The sequence below is a fragment of the Anabrus simplex genome, chromosome 2 (genome assembly GCF_040414725.1).
Source record: "Anabrus simplex isolate iqAnaSimp1 chromosome 2, ASM4041472v1, whole genome shotgun sequence".
In the NCBI taxonomy this organism is placed as follows: Eukaryota; Metazoa; Arthropoda; class Insecta; order Orthoptera; family Tettigoniidae; genus Anabrus; species Anabrus simplex.
Window position 1 is genome coordinate 1,133,429,102 of NC_090266.1, and position 26,920 is coordinate 1,133,456,021.

Sequence of the window (26,920 nt, forward strand, 5' to 3'; positions counted from 1 at the left end):
GTTCTTGCATATGTCTGTGAGGCATCCTGCATGTCTGCTCAAGTCACACTGATCCATTACCTTCGGTTTTTAGTGACTACGAGAGCCGCAGGCACATTTTACCAGTCGGTGGTGGTGTGGCGAGGTATCAATGTGGACCCTTGAACCTGAAGGCTGACATAGTTCAAATGCTAATCATTTCTTCAGAATATACTAGTGCACATGTCCTGTGAATATGAACTCCCTATCTCTAGTCTTTCAAGGTGTTCTGGTTTTTATGAATATGAGTGTAATATGACTACCAGAATTCTTTTACTTACTGTTCCTGATCTTAATGAAAGTATCCATTGTTATAGCATTTACTCACCTACTACATGATATATACAGTACATATGGAATGAATTGTAATTATTTTTAAAATGATATTACAGTTATATGATTTCTATATTTGATTTATTTCATTTTTCAGGGGAAGCTATGATAATTGGACCTCAGCACTTCATGACATTTGACAGGTCTTTTTATGAATTTGAAGGATCTTGTTCTTACCTTCTAGCATCTGACTTTGTTGATGGCAACTTTTCTCTTATTCTGACATATGGAAGAACTGCAAAAGAAGACGTTTATTATGAAATTTCACTGATCACTGAAGACCAAGTAGTACATATTAATGTATTTAATGATGTAAGTTCCTATTATAGCATATCTACATTTTCTAATTCTGAAATGAAATGTCTCTGTATGGTTTACAGACACAAAAATGATATATATTTTTCATTATACAAGGTTATTCACCTAAGACGTTACATGGAAATAACTTCTAAACCATTAAAGATATCGGCATTCTGTTTTCATATTCGTAAATGGTACCCAGGAGCTTGTAAAATGTGCTACGTATTCTCATGGGGTGATTAATAACTGAGCTGTTGGTACTAACTCCATATTTTTAAATAGAATGGCATAAATTTATACAACTGGTCTAAAAGTTCAGTTGCATACAAGTTTAAATATGTAAGTATTTTCAAAATACGACAGTTAGTTTTTGAGATATCACTAAGGACAGAATGCGCTGTTTTGCACTCTGCATCAGACAGCATGAAGTCGGGCAAGGACATATTGACGCGCAAGCAGGTCCTTGGGTGTGATTCCAGCCACGGAATGGATACTAGGAATGTAAGCATATCATACACATGTGATGGGTTCACAAAGTGTGTATGACAGGCGAACTCCTGACAGGACAGGGAGGTGTGATGTTTTTAAAAGGAAAAAAATAATTGCTTTGACTTCAAAGGAATGTAACAAAAGCTATAATTGTCACTGGTTTGATTGTACAGTACATACTATTGTATGAATTGAGAAATAAACATAATACAGTACATCAGAGGAGCTCATTCTAGAAAAGAGAATGAATAATGTCCAAATAATCTCCCTTCCCCATTATGTCTTCGCCAGTCATACAATAACGTTACAAACCCAGGGTATGTTACAGTACATCACATTATGTATACGGTAGTTTACAGTACATGCCTGGTATCCGTTCTGTGGCTGGAAAAACTTAAAACAAGAAACTCTTGTTCACAAGAGCAAAATACTGTTACCTCCACTTCATATCAGACTAGGGCTTATGAAGCAATTCGTTAAGGCTCTAAACAATGACGGTGAATGCTTTCAGTACCTGTGTCATCAATTCCCAGGCATCAGTAATTCCAAAATCAAGGAGGGTTTTTTCACAGGTCCAGTATCAGAAAACTTCTTTCTGATGCTAATTTTGAAGATGTTATGTGCGCTGTAGAGCAATCGGCATGGACAGCATTCCGGAATGTGGTCAAAAACTTTCTTGGAAACACAAAGGATTCAGACTACAAACAAATGGTGAAAAGATTGCTTGTTTCTTTCCAAGATTTAAGCTGCAAAATGAGCTTGAAAGTGCACATGTTGCATTCACATCTGGACTGTTTCCCTGAGAACCTAGGAATGCTGAGTGAAGAGCAATGAGAAAGATTCCATCGGGATCTACAGGAAATGGAACGCAGATATCAAGGGAAATGGAACAAAAACATGCTGGCAGATTACTGCTGGTTACTAAAGAGAGAAGGTCCAACTACTCCTCACACATGAAAAGCATGGCGAAGACATTTCTTATACTAAGGTAGGACATTATAAGATTGAAACCGTAGACTTACCATTCTCAGTACGTTATGATGCTTAATGCGTCATAAATTTTGGTCCATTTGGCTGTGTTTTTCTATAGATCTGTTAACACAATACACTACATATCTTTATATTATGTTCATAAGTAGGGCTCGGATCGATATGCTCGATAAAATCTCCAGATATGCTCGAAAACCATGTGTTATATGTTCGATAGATATGCTCGAAAAACCCATTATATGCTCCATAGATATGCTGAAAAACCCATTATATGTGGTTAAATATGCAGAATATGCTCGATAAACACTGTTAAAAACTATAGAAAGGAAAGTGAAACGAAAAACCCAATAACATTTCGTTATATACGAGCTTTATTTTCTAATTGTATGTATGATACACTGCGATATACTCGCATTCAAGTTTCAAGTATATATATGGTCATTTTTCTTATAAAAGTTACAGTTTAAAAGTTCATTTACAAAATGTTCAGAATTAGGCGAGTCAATGAATTAGATCTGCATTGGTCTGTACAACAAGAATTTTTTTCTATTTTTTTCAGGTTTGAATGATTTTCTTAAATCAGTCAATAAAAGTTTCAATGATGAGAACGATCTTTCAATGTCAACTGACAGGAGAGGTAAATACTTGAATGATGTTGCTTCTTGTGCAGAGTAGTTCGGAAAATCTTCTGACGGTGCAGACTCGCCACGCAGCATCCTCTCCAAGTCCAACGCTGCACTTCAACCGGGATTTCAAGCCAGCGCGAACTCCAACTTTTGTTTCACGGTTTTCCCAGTCTCTCCAGGCCACAAGTTGGCTTCTTGGATGACTCCTTGTATTGTAGCGACCACTTCAACCAATTCCATCCTTCGCGATTCTAACTTTAGGATGGCCTCAGGAATGACGCACATGTAGGCTTTTATGAAAGTCAAGGATGGCATCAAGCCCTTCATTTTAAAAGCAGCCTTACCTCTTCAATTGTCCTATGATTTTCAGCGTATTACAAGGCAACCTAGATCCAAGTTCCCCACCGCGTCAATATGGGATCGGGAGGTAAAGGGAGCTCTGAATTCATCGTCTTGAAGGCACGGACGCGAGAAGGAGCTTTGACGAAAATTTTCTCCACTGAAGAAATTACTCTGTTGACGCTGGACGATTTTTCGCGCAGCTCCTCAGCAACTCTGTGCAATGCATGAGCAAGACAAGTAACATCTTCGGGTAGAGAAGCTTGAGGCTCTTCCCAGGGAGCAGCGTCAGTCACCAATGCGAGTACTTTGTTTACCTCCTCATCTGAAACGGTTGGCCACAGCAAGCCTGAAACAGGAATGTATTAAATGAAGGGTGAACCGTTCAGTTAATGGGATTCTGACATGTTGTACAACTACAAGAGAGATTTAACTATCAGAACTATTAGAGTCTTCACTGAGCATACGTAGAATGCATTGAAATTATAGCCAGACTGTACTTATTCTTCTTCGGCAAAATGCTCAAAAAATTAATGAACAAAAATATACTTACGCAGCGCTGCTTGCACTGTTTGCACAATGGTACCATGGTTTGTCACATCTAGCTCTCTGCACAGAATTAGGTTGCCATTCCCCGGTTCACTGGGACTGAGTTTTCCAACAATAACATTGGCCATGTATCTTCCACAACTGTCTGTGGCCTCGTCGATAGATAACCTAATTGGGTGGCTCCCGATGTCGTCCCTGATTGCGTGTAAAACCTGGTGAAAAAAGTACCTGAATGAATATTCTTCATGGAATGAAGGTTTTATCGAGAGATTACCTTCATTACGACAGAGCCAGATCCATGTTAAAGTTACTTCTAAATAGTTTAAACGAGAATGTTGAATACGGCAATCGTGCGTGAATTCATACCTTTTCATACTCTGAAGAAATGTAATATTTACTTAGGGTTGACTCATGAGGCAACTCTCTTCCTGCAAAGTACTTGAAGAGAACTCTTTAATCTCAGAATGTTCGACCTTGTAGAGGGGTATGTTGAAGCTTAAGAACGCCCTACAAACTCTGGAAGAGAACTCATCCGAGTGCTGTTACTGATTGAACAAAGGTTGTATCAGCGCTTGCTTCTTCAATTTCCATTCTGAAATTCTTCGACTTTTGCTGAGTGCCCGCTTGTGGCCTTATGTTGGGAAAATTGAAAACCCTTCAAAATCTTGATCTGAAAATGAATAGATTGGTATGCACAAGTGAGAAAAAATACATTGAATGAACAAAATAAAGCATTGTGGACTATGAAATGAATCCCATGAAAACCCAGCAAATCCAAATGTCAATTTCCGCCTCGGAAATGTAAAATCTGAGGATCTAACGGGTCTACACTCCGAATTCTTAGACTTCTCTCTACTTACCTAGTAGGTAGGCACCGTATGCTGCACATACAGTTTACTTCAAATTTCAACTGTTTGACCAGTAATATTTTTAAGAACGTAGATGTAAAAATGTCAATAAAAACTTACCTCTTTTTCACACATTTTGCAGAAAAGAATTTTCCCGTCAGTAGAACAAGAGTCACGGTCTTCCTTTGCATATCGTCGGAGTAAAACACTCAGAGATTCCTTAACTTAAGGCATTGCGTACTTAGAAATCACAAGAACTTGATACATACGTACGGATACGATTACGAACTGAGAACTGAGAGTAGAATGCAGAAACTTCACTTGACCGGGTCGGATCTTCCACCGCTTCATGGGAAAAGCCACCTAAGTAATACTGGTTCCCAAAATAAGCACACCACTAAATACCTCACATTTCAAAGTGAAAGGATGCTTGGGGCTTCCAGAGCTTATCTGATGAGTCGCACTAATCTGGCAGAGGCCAATTAGGGTGTGTTAATGACCCCACTATAGGTTAAAAACCTGCGGTTCTATTATATTTCAATAATTATTTCTGTTTTTGAACCTTAAGGATGATCAGGGCCTGAATTCGGGAGAGTGGGGAATTCGAAGAAAAACAAACTATTTAGACGAAAACCACAAGAATATGCATTTATATGCTTCTATTCTGCGGTTTTATGCATTTATATGCTCGATAAATTTAAATTCTGTTGGTCCTAGAGAGATGAAAATACCACCGAAAGGCTTCTTTCAGTGTGTACTAGTCAGGAAAAAAAATATGCTAATATGCTCGAATCCGAGCCCTATTCATAAGTATACCAGTATAAGATAGGAGTGTTCAAATGGGTGAAAATAATAAGAAAGAAGCGTTCTTTACATGTGATAATAGTAATCTTGCATGTGCGTGTGCTACATATTTATCAAATTTTCGTTTTGAATTTGCACAAAAACCTGATGAGATAGGCGAAAACTGACTTCAGTTCCAGAATCAGCATGCCCGAAATATAAAAGATCACTATTTAAACTTCATGCAATGATAGGAAAGTTTGAATTAGCAGATCAGTGTCATTGCACTAAAAATTCTCAAGTAGGCTAATTAGCTAATGCAATTTTGTATTGTTGTAATGTCTTAATATTTGATTTTTACCAGGTTTCAAATGCACTAACTTCAAATTTTGTCTGAAATATATAGTGTACCGCTTTTTTGGTTTTTTTTGCCAGTAAGTGTATTAGAGTCCAGTATTTCTGTGGAAAATTGTTTGTGAGGATTATGCCATCGGAGGACTCAAAGCAGACATCGCATATGAAAGAATAAGGATAAGCTGAAGACATTTGCTTTGCAATATGATGTTGAAGCAACAGCTTCCAGTAGAAAATGATTGAAGTTACAAACATATAAGCTCTTTAGGCTTTTTCAGTCGTGAAATTACCAGCGTTTCGCCTCAGTGTAGCAGTGGGCTCATCAGTTGGATTGCTAAACCTTTCTAAGATGCTGGCAGCTAGTGTTCCGTTGAGACACCACTGCAAGCCTCTTATGTAGGACACTACAGTGACGGTGCACTAGGGGAAGCATGTGCTTCCACTTGTATAAATGCCTGCCTTTGAATGATTGAAGTTGCTTAGTGACATAAACCTGAAAAAATTGTACAAAATGGTACATACAGCATTGGTCTATCAGTGTTGCAGTTTGTGGTGTAGAACTTCAGGTGGTATCTGAGAGACTTTGCTAAGCACATGTACATTAAATTTCAATCAAGCGATGGCTGACTCTGTTGTTTATCTCACTGCAGATAAAGTACAGTAATAGTTTGTACTATTAAGGAACAACTTTATTACCCTTTGATAAGATGGACTTTTTGTAACTCAGACAGATCTCCACCCCCTTAAGTATGAATTATTGACCACACACACAGAGAGAGGGAGAGAGAGAGAGAGAGAGAGTGTGTGGTTTGTTTTTTAATACATAAGAGTATTCAAGACTTTTTTTTCTTGTTCAGAGCAACTTCTTGCAAAGAATTGTTTATGGAAGGAATTTTTATGTGTCAAGACTTATAGAGGACCTGTTTTCTTCTTACAGAGCGTCAGACTTGAAAAGGAAGGAATCAAGCAATTGCCAGTAGAGGCTGGTGACACATTCATTTTTCAAGAAGCAGAAATGGTGACCATTGAAAGTGCAAAAGGATTTTCCATTCATTGCAACTTGAGATTTGATATTTGCATTTTCTCCTTGTCTGGTATGTTATACTGTATCCATAGATCTCAGAGTTCTTGACCCTCTTGCAACTACAAAATAAGAGACTACTGAAAGAAAAGAACATCTGTATATATAAAATAACATGTCCTGACCGACTGACCGACCGACCATTGCCGAGCCAAAATTACTGGACATAAAGAAATGAAATTTTGGGGATACATTCATTTTAACATGTAGGTGCTCGCTAAGGGAGGATTTTTGGACATTCCGTCGCTAAGGGGGGTGAATTTTAAAAATGAGGCTATCTATATCTCAAAAATTTGAAAGTTTACAGACGTAAAAATTGGTATTTGGAATCTCCTTTAAAAATAAAGAAACATGCATTTTCTTGTTTTTGGAAAATACAATTAAGGGGGGTGAAAAAAGGGGGAAAAGCGGTTGAACAACTTTTATGAAGAGACTTATATCTCAAAAACTGAAGATATTACAGACATGAAAATTGGTATTTTGGAAACTCCTGTAAAAGTAAAGAAACATAGATAATTTATTTCAGATAATCCACGTAATGGGAACTAAAAAAGGGGGTTAATTTTTAAAATGACCATATCTACAGTACATCTCAAGAACGTAATATGTTACAGACATGAAAATTGGTATTTTTAATCTTTTTAAAATAAAGAAACAATTTTTTGTTTTAAGAAAGAACACAAAGGGGGGGAGGGGGTGGAAGGACTGAGAAAGGAGGTGAAATATTTTTTGTAGGATACTGATATCTCAAAAACTAAAGATGTTACAGATGTGAAAATTGGTATTTGGATTATCCTTTAAAACTAAGGAAATACATACTATTTTGTTTTTGGAAATACCACTTAGGGAGGGGGGGTGAAAGGTTGAAAAATTAGTTGGATTCTTTGTATTAGGAAGTTTATATTTCAAAAACTGAGGATATTGCAGATGTGAAAATTGGTATTTGGAATCTCCTTTAAAAATAAAGAAATACATATTATCGGGGGAAAATAACTGAGGGGAAGGGGTGAAAAGGAGCTGTATTGTTTTTATGACGATACATACATCTCAAAAACTGAAGATGTTATAACCATGATAATTGGTATTTTGTAGCTCCTTCATAAATAAGGGAACACATATTTTTGTTTTTTGGAAAATTCACTTTGGGGGGGGAATGTAAAAGGAAGTGAAAAAATTGAATTCCTTTTATGGTGATACTATTAATAAAAAACTGAAGATTACAGACATAAAAATTGGTATGTGGAACCTCTTTTTCAAAATCAAGAAAGACGCATGTTTTTTGGGGAAACTAACTTGGTGAGGGTGAAAAAGGAGCTGAATTTTTTTTAAGAGGATGCATATATCTCAAAAACTGAAGAGGTTACAGTCATGGTAATTGGTATTTGGAAGCTCCTTTATAAATAATGAAACACCTATTTGGGGGGGAGGGGAGGGGGGGACAGAAGAAGGAGTTGAAATATTGTGAGGATACTAAAAAAACTGAAGCTGTTACAGACATGAAAATTAGTATTTGAATCTTCTTTAAAAATAAAGAAATGTGTATTTTTTTGGAATATCCACTTAGGAGGAGGTGGGTGTGGGGGAAAGACTGATAAAGGGATTGAATTATATTTTTGGGATATTTATATCTCAAAAACTGAAGATGTTACTGGCATGGAAATAGGTATTTGGAATCTATTTTTAAAATAAAGAAACACACACTTTTTTGGGGGCTGAAAAAGAAGTTGAATTATTTTTGTGGATAATTATATATATGAAAAACTGAATATGTTACAGACATGAAAAGTGGTATTCGTGATCTCCTTTAAAGGTAAAAAAAAAAAGTCTTTTTTTTTTTTTTTGGAAAATCCATTTAAGGGGGTGAAAAGAATTGAAAAAGCGGGTGATTTTTAAAATGAGTACCGTATATCCGCTTCATATGTTAAAAACATAATATGTCACAGACGTGAAACTTAGTGTTTGGAAAGACCTTTAAAAAAAAAGAACAAGTTTTTTTTTTTCTTTTGGAAAAGGCACTTATCAGTGTGAAATGAAGTGAAAAAGAGTTGAATTATTTCTTATGAGGATACCGATATCTCAAAAACTGAAGATGTTACAGACATGAAAATTAGTATTTGAATCTCCCTCAAAAATAAAGAAATGTGTATTTTATTTGGAAAATCCACTTAGGTGGAGGTGGGTGTAGGGGAAAGACTGATAAAGGGGTTGAATTATTGTTATGGGGATGTTGCAGATGTGGAAATAGGTATTTGGAGTCTCCTTTAAAAATAAAGAAACTTTTCTTTTTTGACTTGAGAGAAGACTGTTTCTTACATGTACAGTTGTATGCCGCTTGGTCATCGTAGCCCAAAAAGCAATACCACAAACGTGGTTTACAAAGAGTTTCTGGGGGTAAATCAAACTCAGTTTTTGGTAAGTTTTTATACTTTAGGGATTTTCAGAAAATGTTTTAGTACAGTAGCAAGGAACAATTACTTTTATCAAGTTATGAAACCCACGTGAGCAAAGCCGCGGTAACTGCTAATTCTGTCATATAAATGATGACAGTTGCCAAGCCAGGGTGGTATGATATGCTCAGTTCACTCAGGATATGGCTTCAATTACTAGTAAGGAAGTCGGGAAGTTTAGAAACAAGATTTCCACTTCTGGAAAGACACACAGCCCTGGGGTTCACTCACTGGTTAATTCCTGAGTACTAAGGTGGTCATGCTTAGAGCTAACTATCATAGTGCTGAGGTTTCAAATAGTATCTTCCACTCCTCCAGGGAACTTCACAGCATGTACAAAAGCTTTGCTTTGTTTTGGTGTTGGTGATGATGGTTTGTTTAAAAGAACCAGACATAGAGGTCATCGACCCTTGTTCTAATTTAAAATTATATTTATAGCCTATATACTGATTCTTGCTCTTAAGTGCGTGCTCACTGGCAACTTATCATAACCCTCCGCCGGGCACAATATGGAAATGAACGTGATCGAGCACAATTTATGTGACAGATACACACACATATTCGCATGTGGTATGTAGTGATTTGCAATTTTTCTTGTACTTTTTAATTATTTGTTTATTATTTTTTATTATTTCTGTATTTCTGTCAAGGAATATTTATTTTTTGATTATTTATATATTTCTGTGAAGGATTATTTATTGAAGAAATTTCATGTACAGTAGTTACAACTCAATACAAGAATATTACAGGAAACATAATTTTCAGTATAATCAACATGTACACCTGTAGGGATAATTTGAAACTGACGTTTACTGACAAGTAGTGGTTATTTTGTTCTAAAATATAGAATAATGGTTAAGTTATATACATATTATAACCATATGGCTTAGAATAAAAAGAACTCTAGTGACAATCAGCACTATCAAAGGGTAGAGAAGTGTTCACCTATTCAATACCATAATGTTATATAGGTGGACCCTTCCCTACTCTTTAATAGTAACTATCAGCAGTATACAAAAGCATAAAACCTCTATATTGTCCTCAGAGAATTGCCTGAATCAGCATGTTCATCTCTAAGGTTAATGCAGATCAGAATTTCACTAACAAGTAACAGTTCATTTATTACAAAATATAGAATAACTGATAATCTGGATACTTAATATATGCACACACCTTCGAATAAAAACTCGACTGACAATGGACAGTCTACAATAATGGCATAAAATCAGTCCTTGGAGAATTGTCTAGATTACATTCTGCTATACCTACTGATGGGACTCAAGGTATTTCTTGCAGATCATAACTGCATGTTCCAAGCAGAAATAATCTGTGCAGTTAACAAAAGAGTATCTGACAACCTTGTCTTCTTTGATTGCTCTGTGCAGGTGGTACAACGTTTCCGCTTGTTTACTTCAGAGGGGCTTGTTGCAGCTTCTTGTTTCACAGGTGTTCTAAACCTCTGCAAATATTTGGAAGTTGCTCTGGGATACCTGTTGACTTCTCACCTATCATTTTAAGGTATTCAGATGCCAGTTCCTTATCCAACTGTTTTGAAAAACTTCTTCCAGTCAGAATGACTTGGGCATTGATTCCAGCAGCGTTCAGAATGGCAATAAAGACAACCATTGGCCAGCGTCATGTATTTCTTACTACATTGAAAGTTGAACCCAGTTTGTCAACTACGTCTACATCTGATTTCGTGTCGTCATAAAACGTTACCATGTTGGGTTTGAAGTTTTCACCTGTACTTTCATCAGTTGAGTCGTCGAAGTGCAAACTTGTTACAGTATTTCTTCCCTTTTGCGGTACAAAGGACATGATTGTTGATTCCTCACAAAATCCGTATATACTGGACTTCACTCGTCTCTCTTTGACGTTAACAAACTCATTTGGAAGTTGGTGTTTGTTCTTTTTTTAGAGACCCTTCCAACTTTTAAGTTCATGGAGTAGATTGACATCAGAAAACCAATTATCTTTAGTAATATTTCAACCACTTGCATAGATTGACTCTGCAAGCCTTTTTACATCAGCTGGCTTGTTGCTTACACAGAAAGCCCCTCCAGCTGCTTTCCAGCGTATATCTCCAAGTTGTAGGAATAATACAGCTTTGCATCAACCAATGCATAAATCTTGATCCTGTACTTGGCAGGTTTCAAGTGTATGAACTCCTTGAAGCCTCACTTGCCATGAAAACCTTCCAAGTATTCATCAATTGCTATGTTACTGCCTACTGAATAACATTTCTGGCAGTTATTTATGAGGCTTGGAAAAATATCCCTAATTATTGCAAGGCGATCATATTGGGTGTGTATTCCACGAGTGCTTTTGTCATCAAATCTGATATGCCGCATAAAAAATTTAAACTTTTTTAAGTTCATTACAAGACAGAAATATTCTACTCTGTTCCCATCTAAATCATCTAAGCTTTGTCGATTACTACAAAGCGTTCCTGCTAAGTAGAGAAGACCAATTAAAGCTTTAATTTCTAGTGGACTGGTAAAATTAGCATCTCTTTCTTGAGCATAGTTTCCTCGTACATGTTCAGTGTATTTACTAGTGCATTCCACAATTTATTGTAACATTTCTTCCGTTATTAACTGAATCCATGATTCCAAAGGTGTCTTAGCATTTCTAGCATCACATTACAAGTAATAAATCTCATTGTAGACCATATTGGACATCAGAATATGAACATTAAAACAAGAATAATAGTTAACACCACCTTTCCAATACTTATCTTTCCTTATATTTAGGAAATAAACATTACAACAGGCGTTGTAAGATGGGACATGTTTTGCTTAACAGTCGTAAGCATCATCAGCCGAAAATAAATCTTAGCCTAAAGTTAGGTCAGGGCCCCAAACCTAGTGTCCTTAACATATATGGCACCCTAAGAATCAACATTTATATTTAGAAAATCAAAATAGGCTAAAAACTAGTGTGAAAAAAACATAGAATGTTGCAACATGATTTTTTAAAAAACAATCGTGTTGAGACAGAGGATAAGAACAGAAAGTACAAGACAGAGCTGGTAGTGAAATAATTAAAATCATTAGGATATCATTGCAACCAGTCAGTCAATCAGAATGTTCAAACATAAAAACAAGAGTGAAAATATATAAGAGTGTTCATCATGGCTGAGTTAGAAAAAACACGTAATCGTATTGCCAGAGGTTAAAAACATAAGGTACGACACAGAGCTGGCAGTGTTATAATCAAACTCATGGTTGCCAGTCAGTTAATAAGAATGTTCGTACATAACAAAAAAGGATGGTTATATTCTTTTAAGTGAAGAAATAATTAAATCCCACTCTTGTATAGATACGTGAGAATGGGCAAGAGAATTCATATATTGTAGCAGACATGGAGTAGTAACACTTCAAACAGGATTGATCATGCCTGAAGCCGCTTCATTTTTGTTGGGAGTTCAAGACCAAAATGGAAAAAATAAGATGCCAAGTGCGTGAACTGAAATCTGAAAATGGAAAGAGGAAGAAGATGTACTCGGGCCTTGAAAATAGGGTGTTCAAAATGGGAGACTAAGATCGCTTACCTCTTATGTTGGATGAGCGTTGACCATAGACATTAGCCGTTCGAGGGGGTCTGTTAAACGTATGCCCATTGCTGCGTGTGTTGTATCTGTGTGCTTGCTTAGGCGGAGAATAAGTTGGGACGGCAGGGGTAGGCGCAACAATGAGAGTGCTGGAAGTTGGCGGCGGAGTTGTATTATGGGGAGGGGGTAAGGTGAAATCTGTTATGATGACCGGAGGGGTATTTAAAGTTTTATAATTGAAGATTTTTGTGAAATTGTTATGATTTATATTAAGATTACTGAGTAAATTGGGGACTTGTTCAATTAATGGGCTGTTGTTCTCAGGAACGTCATTCAAATTATTATTACTAAAATGTTGATCCAAGAAAATGTATGTATTTTCCAATCCAGTCATTAAGCTGCTTTTATTTACATATTTTATAATGTGGAGGTCCTGATCAATTGTAGAATAATTGTGGCCGGAATCCCTCAAGTGGTTGCTCATGGCAGAGTACTTTTTATGCTTTAAGGCATTACAATGTTCCAAGTATCTAGTTCTAAAACTGCGGCCAGTTTGTCCGATATAAGAAAATTCACACTGGGGGCATTCGAGTCTGTAAATACCAGAGTTTGAAAATTTGTCTTGAGAAGTATTTACCAAGTTGGAATTAAAGAATATATTCCGATTAGTGTTGCGAGTTCGGTAGGCAATTCTGATGTTATGCTTCTTAAATGGGTTAATAATGCTGTGTATGGTGGGGTTAGTGAAGGTGAAGGTGGCAGTGTTTATTCTTTTGGGCTTATCTGGAATAAAATTATTAGTATTTTTTGATTTGATTTTACCAATAACCTTATCAATCAGGTTAGGTTTATAGCCGTTAAGTTTTGCAAGTTCTTTTGTATATTCAAACTCTTTTTTTTCGGTTAGAAGGGGATAGTGGAATATTATTTTATTTTTTTATTTTTTAAATGTTGCAACATTCTATGTTTTTTCACACTAGTTTTAAGCCTATTTTGATTTTCTAAATATAAATGTTGATTCTTAGGGTGCCATATATGTTAAGGACACTAGGTTCGGGGCCCTGACCTAACTTCATTCATTCTAAAATACACCTGTTACAATTACACTGGTAGTAGATATGTTTACAAATGTCACAATGTTATTTTCACCAATTAAAAATATACTCACGCAGTTGAAGAAACATTCGCCATTACTATAGTTACATACATAATATACAAGCGGAACATGGAAATGAAAATTAAACAATACAAGCAAAATACGAAGATCAAAAATTAAACCTATATACAAGCGGAACAGGAGGTTAAAAATAAAACTATACAAGCAGAACATGAAAATAAAAATTATGGGATGTCTCGTCATTGTGCTGGTTGAAGATCACTTTGCAGACAAAATAGAAGAATATAAATTGCATTTCACTCTGTTCGGTTTTATTCTAGTAAAAATGTCCTAAACAGGACTCCGGTGAAACATTTTGCAAAGTTTACCGTCTTTAGTATGGTATATATTACTAGGCTTCAATGAAAACACTTACAAAACAGAACACATTAAGTTATTCGCATGTACTGAAGGCCAGTTGCTGGTGCAATGGAATTCACAAAACAAAGAGGATATGTCAGAACGTGGAACACTCCAGCACGTGGCAGCACACTGCCGGTATTGGCAGTCAGCTAGAAGGCGAAGTGAAAATGGCAGTGCATAGTGGCGCTTCTGATGCGATAGCGAGTCACTGTCTGAGTCTCGTTTGAGAATGTTTTGGAACAACTGACACTCGGTGTTCCGGAACAGCGGAACATAAGTGTTCACCGCCACAGTGTGCCGAAACAGGGACATAGTGCCCAACCCTAGTGAGAAGTGGGCAACCAGCGATGAAGATTGCAACCATAAATGTCTAGACCCTTAAGGGCAAGACAGAAGAACTAATAGAATACATGAGGGAAGAAAAAGGCCATTGTATTGTTGGGATTGAATGAAACCCAGTGGAAAGGGAAGGGACAGAAGAAACTGAGGAAAGGGTTTCAGTTGTTTTGGAGTAGAGGTGCAAACTGCAATGGAGTAGGTTTTATTGTGAGTGGAGACCTGGTACAGTACATAGAGAAGGTCTACCAGGTATGTGACAGAATCGTGAAAAACAGACTTGGCTTGGAGAGTTGAGTGTATGATTTTATCCAAGGATATGCACCTCAGACAGATAATGCCCAAGAGAGTCTAGAGGAGTTCTTGGAGGAAGTGGTGGAGAGGTGCGTTGAAGATAAAGAAGTGGTGATAATGCGAGACGTGAATGCCAAGTGAGTCTACCTCAAGATGTTACACCAGAGTCCACTACAGTACACTCCGCGATGTTGTCCTTATAGAGAAACTTTGACCCTGGTTCTGGTAGTGAGTCCTTACATCGCACCTCAGGCAAGACAGCTGCAGTGTGATACTCTTTTGTTGCTAGCAGCTCAGTTACTCGCTTAGATGAATATCAGTCATTATACCAACATTTACCGAGATGTCTCTTAGTGACACACTATTTGTCTGGACAGACCTGGTTCGTAATGACATATGAAAGGTTCAACACTAAAGCCAAAAACCTTTTATTTTTTTAAGTGCTATTTCTACAGCAGTATTTATTATTGTGAGGTAATGACTTATCCTAACTTTTTTTTTTTGTAGATCTCGTAGGTGCAGTAATATTTCTTACTTCTCAAAACAGTAGCCTGATCTTCCTAATCATTATGCAGTATGCTACCCATATAAAGAGAATCATACAAAGAAACAACATTTTTTTATGTTAACTAATTGGATTGTAAGATTCACTATCTGAATACTCTTAGGTTTAAAAAAACACACAATATCACAGCAATACAACCAAGCTTTTGGAATATCTGGAACAAACCACTTATTTTAAAAAAAGAAAAGAAACAACAAATTCATTCTAATTATTTTCTTTGTACTTCAAACAATATTGCAAAATATCTAACATCACTCATTATTCTCTGCAGTAGGTTACTTTGACAATGGAGAAATCAATCAACTGACAGCAGTGAGAATCACATAAACAATACTTTTTACTTCATTTCTCTAATTCACATCGCAAACTGGGCTGTTAGATTCACTGTTTGAATTCACCCAGTTTGAGCAATAAATGACGGCTATTAATAATAGGCAAATAAAACACTTTACATCCCTGTGATTACTATTGCTAACATCCCTTATACAAATTATACAAAAACTTGGATTCAATTGAATTGAATGGACATACAAAAACAAAACGCTTTGCATCCGCATAATTACTATTGCCTACACAATTTTTTATATGCTAAATATCAATGTTTTTAATTTTTTTACACTTCATATCAAATTTTGAGCACTTTTCCACACTTCTTGTCTTAATAACGAATCGACTGAGACATTTTGCATCATATGTGTTGTAGTTTTTTCATAATCTTCTGTAAGCAACGGAAATAGATATATAGATTACTAGCAAGATACCCATGCTTCCCTACAGCTTTAAAATGAAAATTATTGTTCAAAGTTTTACGTTTTGGGGAGTCCACTGCCAGCTAAGCCTGTGAAATACGTCCTCAGTTTGTACATCAAAAGTTTGGAAGAATGATTATTTATTTTCTGATCTAACACTCATTTGAACACCATACAGAAGAATTTAAATGTTTTAAACCCTATCTTATTTAAAATCTGGGATATAAAGGCGAACAACATGTGAAATTTTGATTTTGTACATCGAATAGTAATGGAGGAATGAATACTTCTTAAGGGGTGAAGGTTTTTAAATATTTATTAACATCTAGAGTATAGAAGACCAATCTTCATCAAAAAGAAAAAAATAGGTTAGTGGCTGTAAGGGTTTCAGAAGAATGGATATTGTGTTTTTTAGGGTCACCACCATCTAAACCCCTTAGGGGAGAAATATTTTGTTGAAGTATACGATATTTTACATCTAGGACATAAAAGAACACCCTTCTCGTAAAATTACAACTTTGTACATCAGTTTTCGAAAGATGAATAATTTTGTTTACAGAGCTGACCTCATTTAACAGTTTAGGGTTGGAACGTAAAAAAAATTTCCTATTTCACACCTAGGAATTGGAATTTTGTCTTTGTACATTAAACCGTTTCAGAGGATGAAATTAATATATCTGTTTTTGGATCTTAACCACCATTTAACTCTCTGAGCGGTTAAATTTGTTTCAAACCTTCTATTATTTAACACCTAGGATATCATTTGAAATTTTAACTTCATAATTCAAACGGTTTCATATAAATTCATATTTTTGTCGTCATTCCTCACCCCCCCCCCCCCAGACAAAACCACCTTAGGGGTGTATTGTTTTAAGTCCACTTCTTATTTGTATCCTCATAAAAATAATTCAACTCATTTTATGCCCCCTTAAGTTGATTCCACACCCTTTCCCTGCCACAAAGTACGTGTGTCTTTATTTTTAAAGGAGATTCCAAATACCAATTTTCTCGTCTATAACATCCTTCATTTATGAGATATAAGTATCCTCAAACAAAGAATTCAACTCATTTTTCAATTCGTTTATCCCCCCCCCCCATTAATTGGATTTTCCAAAAACAAAAAATACCCGTTTCTTTGTTTTTAAAGGAGATTCCAAATACCAATTTCCACATCTGTAATATCTTCAGTTTTGGAGATACCATCATCCTAATAAAAATAATTCAACCCATTTTCAGCCATTTTACCCGCCCCCAAGTGATTTTTCCGAAAACAATAAAAATGTTACTTTATTTTTAAAAGAGGTAAAAATACCAATTTTTATGTCTGTAATATGTGGTAAGTTCTTTTGATATACTGCAGACATGCTAATTTTAAACATTCACCCACTTTAACACTTCCCCTTAAGTGGATTGTCAAAAAAATAACAAATTATGTGTGTTCCTTTAGTTTTATAGGAGATCCAAATACCAATTTTCACATCTGTAACATCTTCAGTATTTGATATATAAGTATCCTCATAAAAATAATTCAACACCTTCTTCAGTTCTTTTCACCCACCCCACCCCCTTAAGTGGATTTTCCGAGAACAAAAGAATACGTGTTCCTTTATTTTTAAAGAAGATGCAAATACAAACTTTCATGTCTGTAACATCTTCAGTTTTTGAGATATACGTATCCCCATAAAAAGAGTTCAACTCACTTATCAGTCCTTTTTACAACGCCCTTAAGTGAATTTTACTTTCCAGAAACGAAAATACTTGTTTCATTATTTTTAAAGGAGATTCCAAATACAAATGTTCACGTCTGTAATATCTTCAATTTTGGAGAATCCAGCATCCTAATAAAAATAATTTAACCCCTTTTTCAGTCATTTTAACCACCCTTAAGTGATTTTCTGAAAACAAAAAATACATATTTCTTTATTTTTAAAGGAGATTCCAAATACCAATTTTCACATCTGTAATATCTTCAGTTTTGAAGATATCACCATCCTAATAAAAATAATTCTACCCTTTTTCAGTCATTCCCCCCCCCCCCAAGTGTTTTTTCCCAAAACAAAAAATACCGGTTACTTTATTTTTAAAAGAGATTAAAAATACCAATTTTCACTTCTGTAATATGGTAAGTTTTTGAGATATACCACAGATTGCTCATTTTAAAAATTCACCGCCTTTAACACTTCCCCTTAACCCCTCAGCGTCGCAGCCATTTAAATAGCTTCCTACCCTGCGGCCGGATGAGATTAGCCCGATTTTCACGAAATTTAGAATTCCTTATGACAGAACTATGTACAGGCAGATAATTACATAATTGTTTCACATTTCCTTAGTAATTTAGTTCCGTGTGATAGAGTTCGAAGCACTCTTTGAGACAGGGACTCAAGTCACACTCCTGGCAGCAGTACACTGATGTCTTCTTTCCGCCGTGTTTTGAACACAGGATACAATGTCTCTGAGGTTTGGATTTCCAACTCTTGGGTGTTAATTTCCTGATAAAATGTCTTTCCTGCAACCTTGGAACTGTATTATCTGATGCGCGCCGGCCTTGAATATTTCGTTCCCCTCCCGAGCGTATTTTGTAAATAAACCTTTCACCAGCTGAACCTGATAAGGTAATTGCTCAATATTTGTCTCTGTGACCTGAGTGAGTATTATTAGAGAATTTAGCAATCAGAATTCACTGTTGAAAAATTATCTTTGACCTGTATAATTATCTATAATCTCTTACACGAAATTTCCAAGTACTGTTTCCTCCTCATCGTCACTCTCACCATTTACCACTGCTACATCATCTGTTTCATTATCACTGCTGCTTATACTGTCACTACTACTTCCGACTAAACTTTCATCTGAATTATACAATATTTCAAGCACGTTACTGTCAGTCAAACCACCGCTGAGCGCGGCGCTTCACACGGACTGGTGAAGCTGCAGCGAGACCGAAAGCAACAAGACAAAACTGAATGAGGGGAATAACATTTATGACGAAACAAACCAACTCGATACATATTTCAGATAAAAGGTCGAGACATCGTCTTTCAAACGAGATATATACCATGAACAACTGGTTCTCGTATCGTATGACAGAAAGCAGCACTAACTGATGCCTACACAGAGCGCTCGTGGAGAGTTACGAAAATATTACAAGCTGAGAAATAAAGACAAATATAATAAATAAACCACACTCCCAATGTACAAATAGAGAAAAGAACATTACACGAAAAGACAAACTTTTCAGATCATCATTTTTTATATTATTCTGTGGGAAAGAATGAAGCAAACAGACTTTAAAAAAGCAAGAGATTAGTGCTCAGACTTACTTGACAAATAATTATCCTCGCAAAAACAACTACATTATAATGATTTTTCAATTCTTATTTACAACACTGATAAACCTGAAACTGTCTTCTTGGAAACAAAACAATTTGCATATCAGTAACTCCAAAACTCTTCGCGCTATAGCCGTAAATGTGAAACCATGTATGGGTCTATATCACATGTAGAGGTCGGCGGCTACGGAAGAAAAGAAGGTCTATACCACGTATAGAGGTCGGCGCTGAGGGGTTAAGTGGATTTTCAGAAAACAAACTATGCGCGTTTCTTTACTTTTACAGAAGATTCCAAATACCAGTTTTCATGTCTTTATCATGTTACATTTTTGAGATATATCATAGATATACTCATTTTAAAAATTCACCTTATTTGTTACTCCTGTCACCCCCTCTTAAGAAGATTTTCCCAAAACAAAGAAATACGTTTTTCTTTATTTTTAAAGATGATTTCAAATACCAATTTTCAAGAATGTAACATCTTCAGTTTTTGTGATATAAATATCCTCATAAAAGGTACTCAACCCCCTTTTCACCTTTTTTCATACCCCTTAAGGGGATTTTCCAAAAACAAAAAAATATGTGTTTCCTTGTTTTTGAAGAAGATTCCAAATACCAATTTTCACGTCTTTAAACGGTTAAGTTTTTGAGATATAGATACACTCATTTTAAAAATTCACCCCCTTTTTCACCCCCTTAGCGACAGAATATCCAAAAGTCGTCCCTTAGTGAGCACCTACATTGTACAAAATATAAATGTATCTTCAAAATTTCATTTCTTTATGTTCAGTAGTTTTGGCTCGGTGATGATGAGTCAGTCAGTCAGGCAGTCGGTCAGTCAGGACATGTTATTTTATAGATTAGTGAACATACATTTTTTTCATTTTTTAAATACATTTTCTGGTAATTGTTTATGTAATTTTGTACTAGTGCTTTCTAGTTAAACAATTATGTTGTACTTTCAGGGTGGTACTATGGCAAAACAGCTGGCTTGTTTGGTACTATGGATAATGAACCAACATCAGACTTTATGACTCCTCAGAGACACATTGAAACTAATTTAGGTATGTTTGCCAAACTTTGGGCCATTGAACCAGAAAAATGTCAAACTTCGAAAAATTTTGCTATTGTAACAAAGGACCCTGACAGTGATCTGATCGAAAAATGTGAAACTTTCTTCAAGAGCAAAACTTCACAGTTCAGTTCCTGCTTTGCTAGGGTAAGTAGATGAAATGCTGCTTGTTTTCTTAGGCTTTCTTTACCATCATGATTGAACATTTTTTAGTTTTCCTCTTTTGTTTAAAGAATGGAAATTAACATCACACATGTACTGGAATCTTCATCTATTCACACCAGGCAAATATCTGACTCCATGACTAACTGGTTAGCATGCTGGCTATTGGTCCTAGGGTCCTCAAACTCAATTCCTGACTGGGTCAGGGATTTTTTTTTTTAATTTTTTTTTACTGGCTCTCATCTTCAGTTTTACAGTTCCTCCTAGATAGGGCCCCATCCTCACAATGTGCATGACACCCATGGATGTCAACTTGCAAGACCTGCACCAGGCCTCTCTGGAGGCCAGACATGTTATCATCATCATCAGCATCATCATTATGAGGCTATACCATGACCGTTTTTGTCCCAGTCCTAGCCCTTTCCTGTCCCACCATCATAGAAAACCTATGTGAGTTAATGCGAGATTAAACCTCTTCGTATCCTTCCTACTCTTCCTTCTATGGAATTATGAATTTATTTCTGAGTGAAGTGTAATGTGATTTAAGTAGAGCTTATCATTTCCATGATAATCATCATCATCATCATCATCATCATTTCCCTTTATCCAGCTGTAGCTGTAGCTGTAGCCGGGTAGGGGCAAATATGGTTCCTCTCCACTTTCTTCGGTCTTTCCACCACTCCTCCTCCAACACTGTGTCCCAGTCCAGGTTTCTTGATGACCTGTTTTAATGTACAGTATATTGAGAGCTTCTTTTTATAGTGAAAATTGCCAAGTGGTGGCATGATAATAGTGCCATAAAATTATAATGCTATAGACTCAAAATGAAAGTTGAATTGCACAAAACAGTACTCTGCAAGACAAAACTCCTTGCCATTAGACTATGTCCATTACCAAATCACACTCATTATTCCTCGAATCAAGCAGAAATTATAGGTGACAGGAAATACAAGAATGTGATACTCTTTTTTGATGATGCTTGTTGTTTTAAGGGGCCTAACATCGAAGATCATCGGCCCCACTCTTGAGTTTTGACATCCATCTTCTTCTCATTAAGATGTCAAGGTATGAGTGTACTGGCATAATTGATAGCCAAAAAAGATTTTGACCTATACAGTCTGTTATGTACCTTAGGCCTGCCAAGATGATTTCTGCTCAGCCAGATGGTCTTTAGATAGCAAAGTATTGTTTGGTCAGCCTGGCAACTCCTCAGACTGAAATTATTTACCAGTTGAAGAATTCTGTTAGTTGGCAAATAGTTCTGGGTATTTCAAGTAAAAAGGAATAATCTTCAAACAATTTGAAGTAACATTAGTCAGGCAAACGATTATCATTTTAGTAAGTGGTATTTTCTTGGAGCATTTCAGGAACATATTCAGCTCCAAATTACTGGAATGTTGTAAGGGATGTGAAAAATTGGTTAATATTAACTCACTTGCTGACCAGTTTTAATGTACAGTATAGTGAGAGCTTCTTTTTATAGAGAAAATTGCCAAGAGGTGGCTTGAAACAAATGGTAAACAGTAAACTAACACATCATCATCATCATCATCATCATCATCATCATCATCATCATCATCATCATTTCCCCTTATCCAGCTCCTGCTGGGTCAGGGTATTTATGGCACTTCTCCATATTTCTCTTTCCTTCCACCATTCCTCTTCCACGATCTTGTCCCAGTCTAAATTTCGACTTCTTATGCCACACCTCACTGATTCAATCCACCTTGTTCTAGGTCTTCCTCTTGCTCTCTTGCCCTTTCACTTTGCCTCCAGCATCTGTCTTGGAATTCTATTTTCCTCCATTCTCTTTACATGTCCAAACCATTTTAGTTTATTCTTTTCATTTCTCTCATTTAGCTTTCCTATCCCAACTTCCTTCCTAACATCTTCATTTCTCACTCTCTCTTTCCTTGTCTTTCCTATCATACTTCTTCATCTCACTGGTTTGAATTCTACTCTCCTGCCTGCAAAATCCAGGTCTCAGCTGCGTATGTCAGTATGGGTACATAGTACATTTTGTACATTATCTCTTTACTTTTCCTTGGTACTTTGCTCCGAACAAGTTTTCTTACACTTCGGTAGAATGCATTGCCCTGCTGTACCCTCCTGATAACCTCCATGTCCACCCTAGCATTTTGCATTAATTCACTTCCTAGGTATTTAAAGCTGTCCACAATTTCCAGACTCCAACTTCCAGTTTTCACAGTCCCTTTTCCTTGTCTTTCCCCTCTCGACATCACCATAGTCTTGCTTTTATCAGTACCGATTTTCATGCCATACTTCTCAATTTATTTATTCAGTACATCTAGTTGTCGTTGCACTTCTTTGCTGTTCTTTTCCTAGATCAAACATCATCTGCAAATAGCAGTATCTTCCATCTCTTTATCTCCATAGGCTTCCTTTGTTTCCTTTACAATTTTGTCCATGACCATAATAAACAAAAGAGGTGACAGCACACTCCCCTGTCTTAGTCCAGTCTTATTCCTAAACCATTCTGTGTTTCCAACTGGGGTCAGTACCCGACTAACACACTTGTTGTACATTGCTTGTACCATTTCTAACATTTCTCTTCAAAGTCTCTTTTTAACCATGGTTTCCCAAACCTTCTCTCTGGGGACACTATCATATGCCTTTTCTATATCTATGAAAGTTATGACCAGATCCTTTCCATATTCCCAGTTCTTTTCCATCAGCTGTCTCATGCTAAAGATTGGGGTCCACTGTAGATCTTCCACTCCTGAAGCCATATTGTTCCTCTTGTAACTCTCCTTCAATCTTTCTTCTCATTCTTCTTTCTAATATCCTTTCCAGTATTTTAACTGGCTGAGATATAAGTGTGATTCCTCTATAATTACCACAAACTTTCTTGTCCCCTTTCTTAAACGCTGGGATTATTATCCCTTTTTTCCAGCCTTCTGGTAGGCTACACATTTGTGTTTCTACATGCACTTTAGTAGTTGGTACAACCATTGTATACCAACAGGTCCAACAGGCTTTATCATTTCCACACTGATTTCATCCACCCCTGTTCCTTTTCCCATCTTCATCTTTTGTACCGTTAACTCCACCTCCAGCATTGTTATATCATCCTCTGTTGTTGAGTCCTCAGATTGTATTGCTTTTATCTCCCCTGTACAGTTGTTCACATTCAGTAGCTTATCAAATACTCCTACCATCTTCTCTTTATCTCTTCTGGGTGTGCTAACAAATCACCATCTTGCTTTTTCACCAGTTTTGTGATAACTCTTTCCGTCCTCTTACTTCTTATAAGTCCATGCAAGGACATATTGACGTGCAAGCAGTTTCCTAGGGTGATTCCAGCCACAGAATTGATACCCGGCATGTAAGCATATCGTACACATGTGATGGGTTCGTAAAGTGTGTATGACAGGCAAACTCATGACAGGACAGGAGGGTTAATATTTTTTAAAGGAATAAAATATTTACTTTGACTTCAAAGGAACATAACGAAAGCTATAATTGTCACTGGTTTGAGTGTACAGTACATACTACTGTATGAATTCAGAAATAAACATAACACAGGACACCTTGTAGAAAAGCAAATGAACAATTTTCGGGGTAGATTTCACTGGAAATGTTCCTAAGGGCGTGGGCTCAGGTACATAACAATGTCTCGTCAGTATAATTGTTATGACGCTGACATTTTGCATTTAGAGACAGTGTTGGGAATGAGTTCGGTACTCTATGCGACCTGAAAGTGACTTTTATGGTGTCCCATGTTCAACACCAGGCAAATGCTGGATTGGTACCTTTGAGTTAGGCCATGGCCGACGTCCTTTTCAAATCCTTCCCATTCCTTTCCGTGGGGAAAGACGCCAAACTGAGCACAACCTTTTACACATAGATTTCAGAACAAAACAAAAAGAAACTTTAATCTCCCTTCCCCCTTGTGTGTTTACCAGTCATACAATAACATTGCATACCCAGAGTATGCTATGGTACATCACATTATGTTTACGATAGTACATGCCTGGTATCCATTCTGTGGCTGGAATTAATGCCAGGAAACAGCTTGCATCCCAATATGTCCTTGGCCAACTACATGCTGTCTGATGCGGCACGCAAAGGCCCAAATCCGGTTTTCATTGATATCTCAAAAAGTAACTGTCTGATTTTGAAAATACTTGCATATTTGAACTTGTACTCCATTGAACTTTTAGGCCAGCTGTATTTATTCATGTCGTTCCATTTAAAAATTTGGAGTTAGTATCAATATCTCGGTTATTAATCATCCCATGAGAATAAGTAGCACATTATTTTACAAACCTCTATCATTTATGAATATGAGAACAGAATACCAATATCTTTAATAGTTTAGATGTTATTTGCGTGTAACATCGTTTTTTTTTTTTTTTCTTGTAACCATAATTTTGGGTCAACTACAGTTACACATAAATAATAATAATACAGAAATAGTATAATACCAGTAATAAATAATAATGAGATAGGAAAATAATACCAGTAGTAAATAAGATAATACTTAATAATATGAATAAGGAGGTAGAAATATGACGCAGTGGCGGAGAATTCATATCAACCAAAACAGGGAACACTTACAGGCCTAAAAATGACAACTAAGACAGGATGTGGAAGCTGCGGGAAGCCCTTATTGAGGTACATGGAACGTATGACGTTATGGGGGAGAAAAGACTTACAAGAAACACCCTCTAGCTCAACTATATTAAAAATGACAAGAAAGTTTTACAAGATACAGTTCCACGACACGGAAACAAGACATACTTAAGTAACTTAACATAAAATGTGATTTAACAAAGAAGGTGATGCTACCTTAAAGGTATAGTTTAAAGCGAAAGTATTTAATGGATGAAAGAATTGAAACTACGGCAATTGGAACCTAGGGTAAACTCGGACACATCAAATTAAACTTTTAAGATGACATTAAGCGACGAAATAATGAAACACAAAAGGAATTAAACTAAATGAAACGAAACCAGAAAACATTGAGAATAACATTGCAAAAACACTGAAATAACACTTACTTCGGAAAGGCAGGAGTTCCCGAGGGTAGCCCTCGAGCACGAACGCTCGCGAGGGCGATCGGATGGAAAATGACGCCGAGCTCACGCATCATTTTTCGAAGCCGGCCACAAGGCCGGAAATGGCCTGATTACAATCAACCAATAAGATCAAACTTACCCTAGATTCCTGGACCTTTTTACCAATAGGAAATCTTGTGACCATATATGGTCATTTTAACATCGTTAGCAATTGCACAAGTTCTGGAACATTACGATTACAACACCAAAATTTCATCATAGGAAACCACACGTGTGGTACAGGTACAGGATGCTCCAAAATAAATCACCTTACAACTTTTACATCAGATTACATAAAAACTACATTTTTAAAAAAATCACTTCAAAACACTTTTGCATGTTGCAATGTTCATACAGTTCCATATTTCTTGCTGTTACATAAAATTCCAGTAGAGTCCAGAGTTGCAAAAAATTAAATCGTTCAGACAAATAAAAAAAAATTAAAATTTACATTTCCAAACACAATGTAGTTTCAGTTCTCCGTCCCACCAACCGGTGACATTCTCCTCCTCCCAACGTCGAGCTCCGCTCGACAAAAAATTACAGAAAATAACAAAATTTAAATGAACTTAAAATGGGAGGCTTAATGGAGATTTGAAGATTCTCTCAACGCCACAAATTGCACCACAGCGCCTTTTTATTTTCGTTCTCTTCAGGAACGTCCATACAGGTAAAACCCAGTAGAGCGTTGGTATCGCTATCAAACGAAGTCGCTGACCATGGCCGTTGCCAACGTCTCCATCCCTATTGCAGTCCAACCATTGCTCACTTACAGCCTCAGCACAGCCCACCCAACTTAGTGAACAGGTCCATAACTGGCGAAGGTAGGTGGTACAGCACAGACTACTGCCAACATTAAACACCTTTCCATTCCACCATCAGACATTAGTGGCCAATAGGTGCGTTGCAGACTCCAAATAGATATCTCAGGTCGAAAAGTCAGTGGCATAGCAGTAACTGAAACATAAACATACGCAGCAGAAATTTTGAACTGAAGAACTTAGGCCACTGGCCTGAACTATTGATGACTTTAAAAGGAGCCTTGAGTTTCGAGGGTGGGTTTTTTTTTGTGTTTTTTCATTAACAATTACAAGCCTCCTTAG

The 26,920-nt window shown here is 36.5% G+C and overlaps 1 protein-coding gene across 1 annotated transcript in view; it reads left to right on the plus strand.

Annotated features, from left to right (window-relative positions):
* The window catches only part of Apoltp (Apolipoprotein lipid transfer particle), a 668,275-nt gene that overhangs the window by 576,346 nt on the left and 65,009 nt on the right, over positions 1–26,920 (plus strand). The window contains exons 62-64 of the mRNA XM_067142082.2: positions 449–663; positions 6,567–6,723; positions 20,468–20,721. Of these exons, the coding sequence (XP_066998183.2) occupies positions 449–663; positions 6,567–6,723; positions 20,468–20,721 (626 nt within the window). The remainder of the gene's footprint in view (positions 1–448; positions 664–6,566; positions 6,724–20,467; positions 20,722–26,920) is intronic.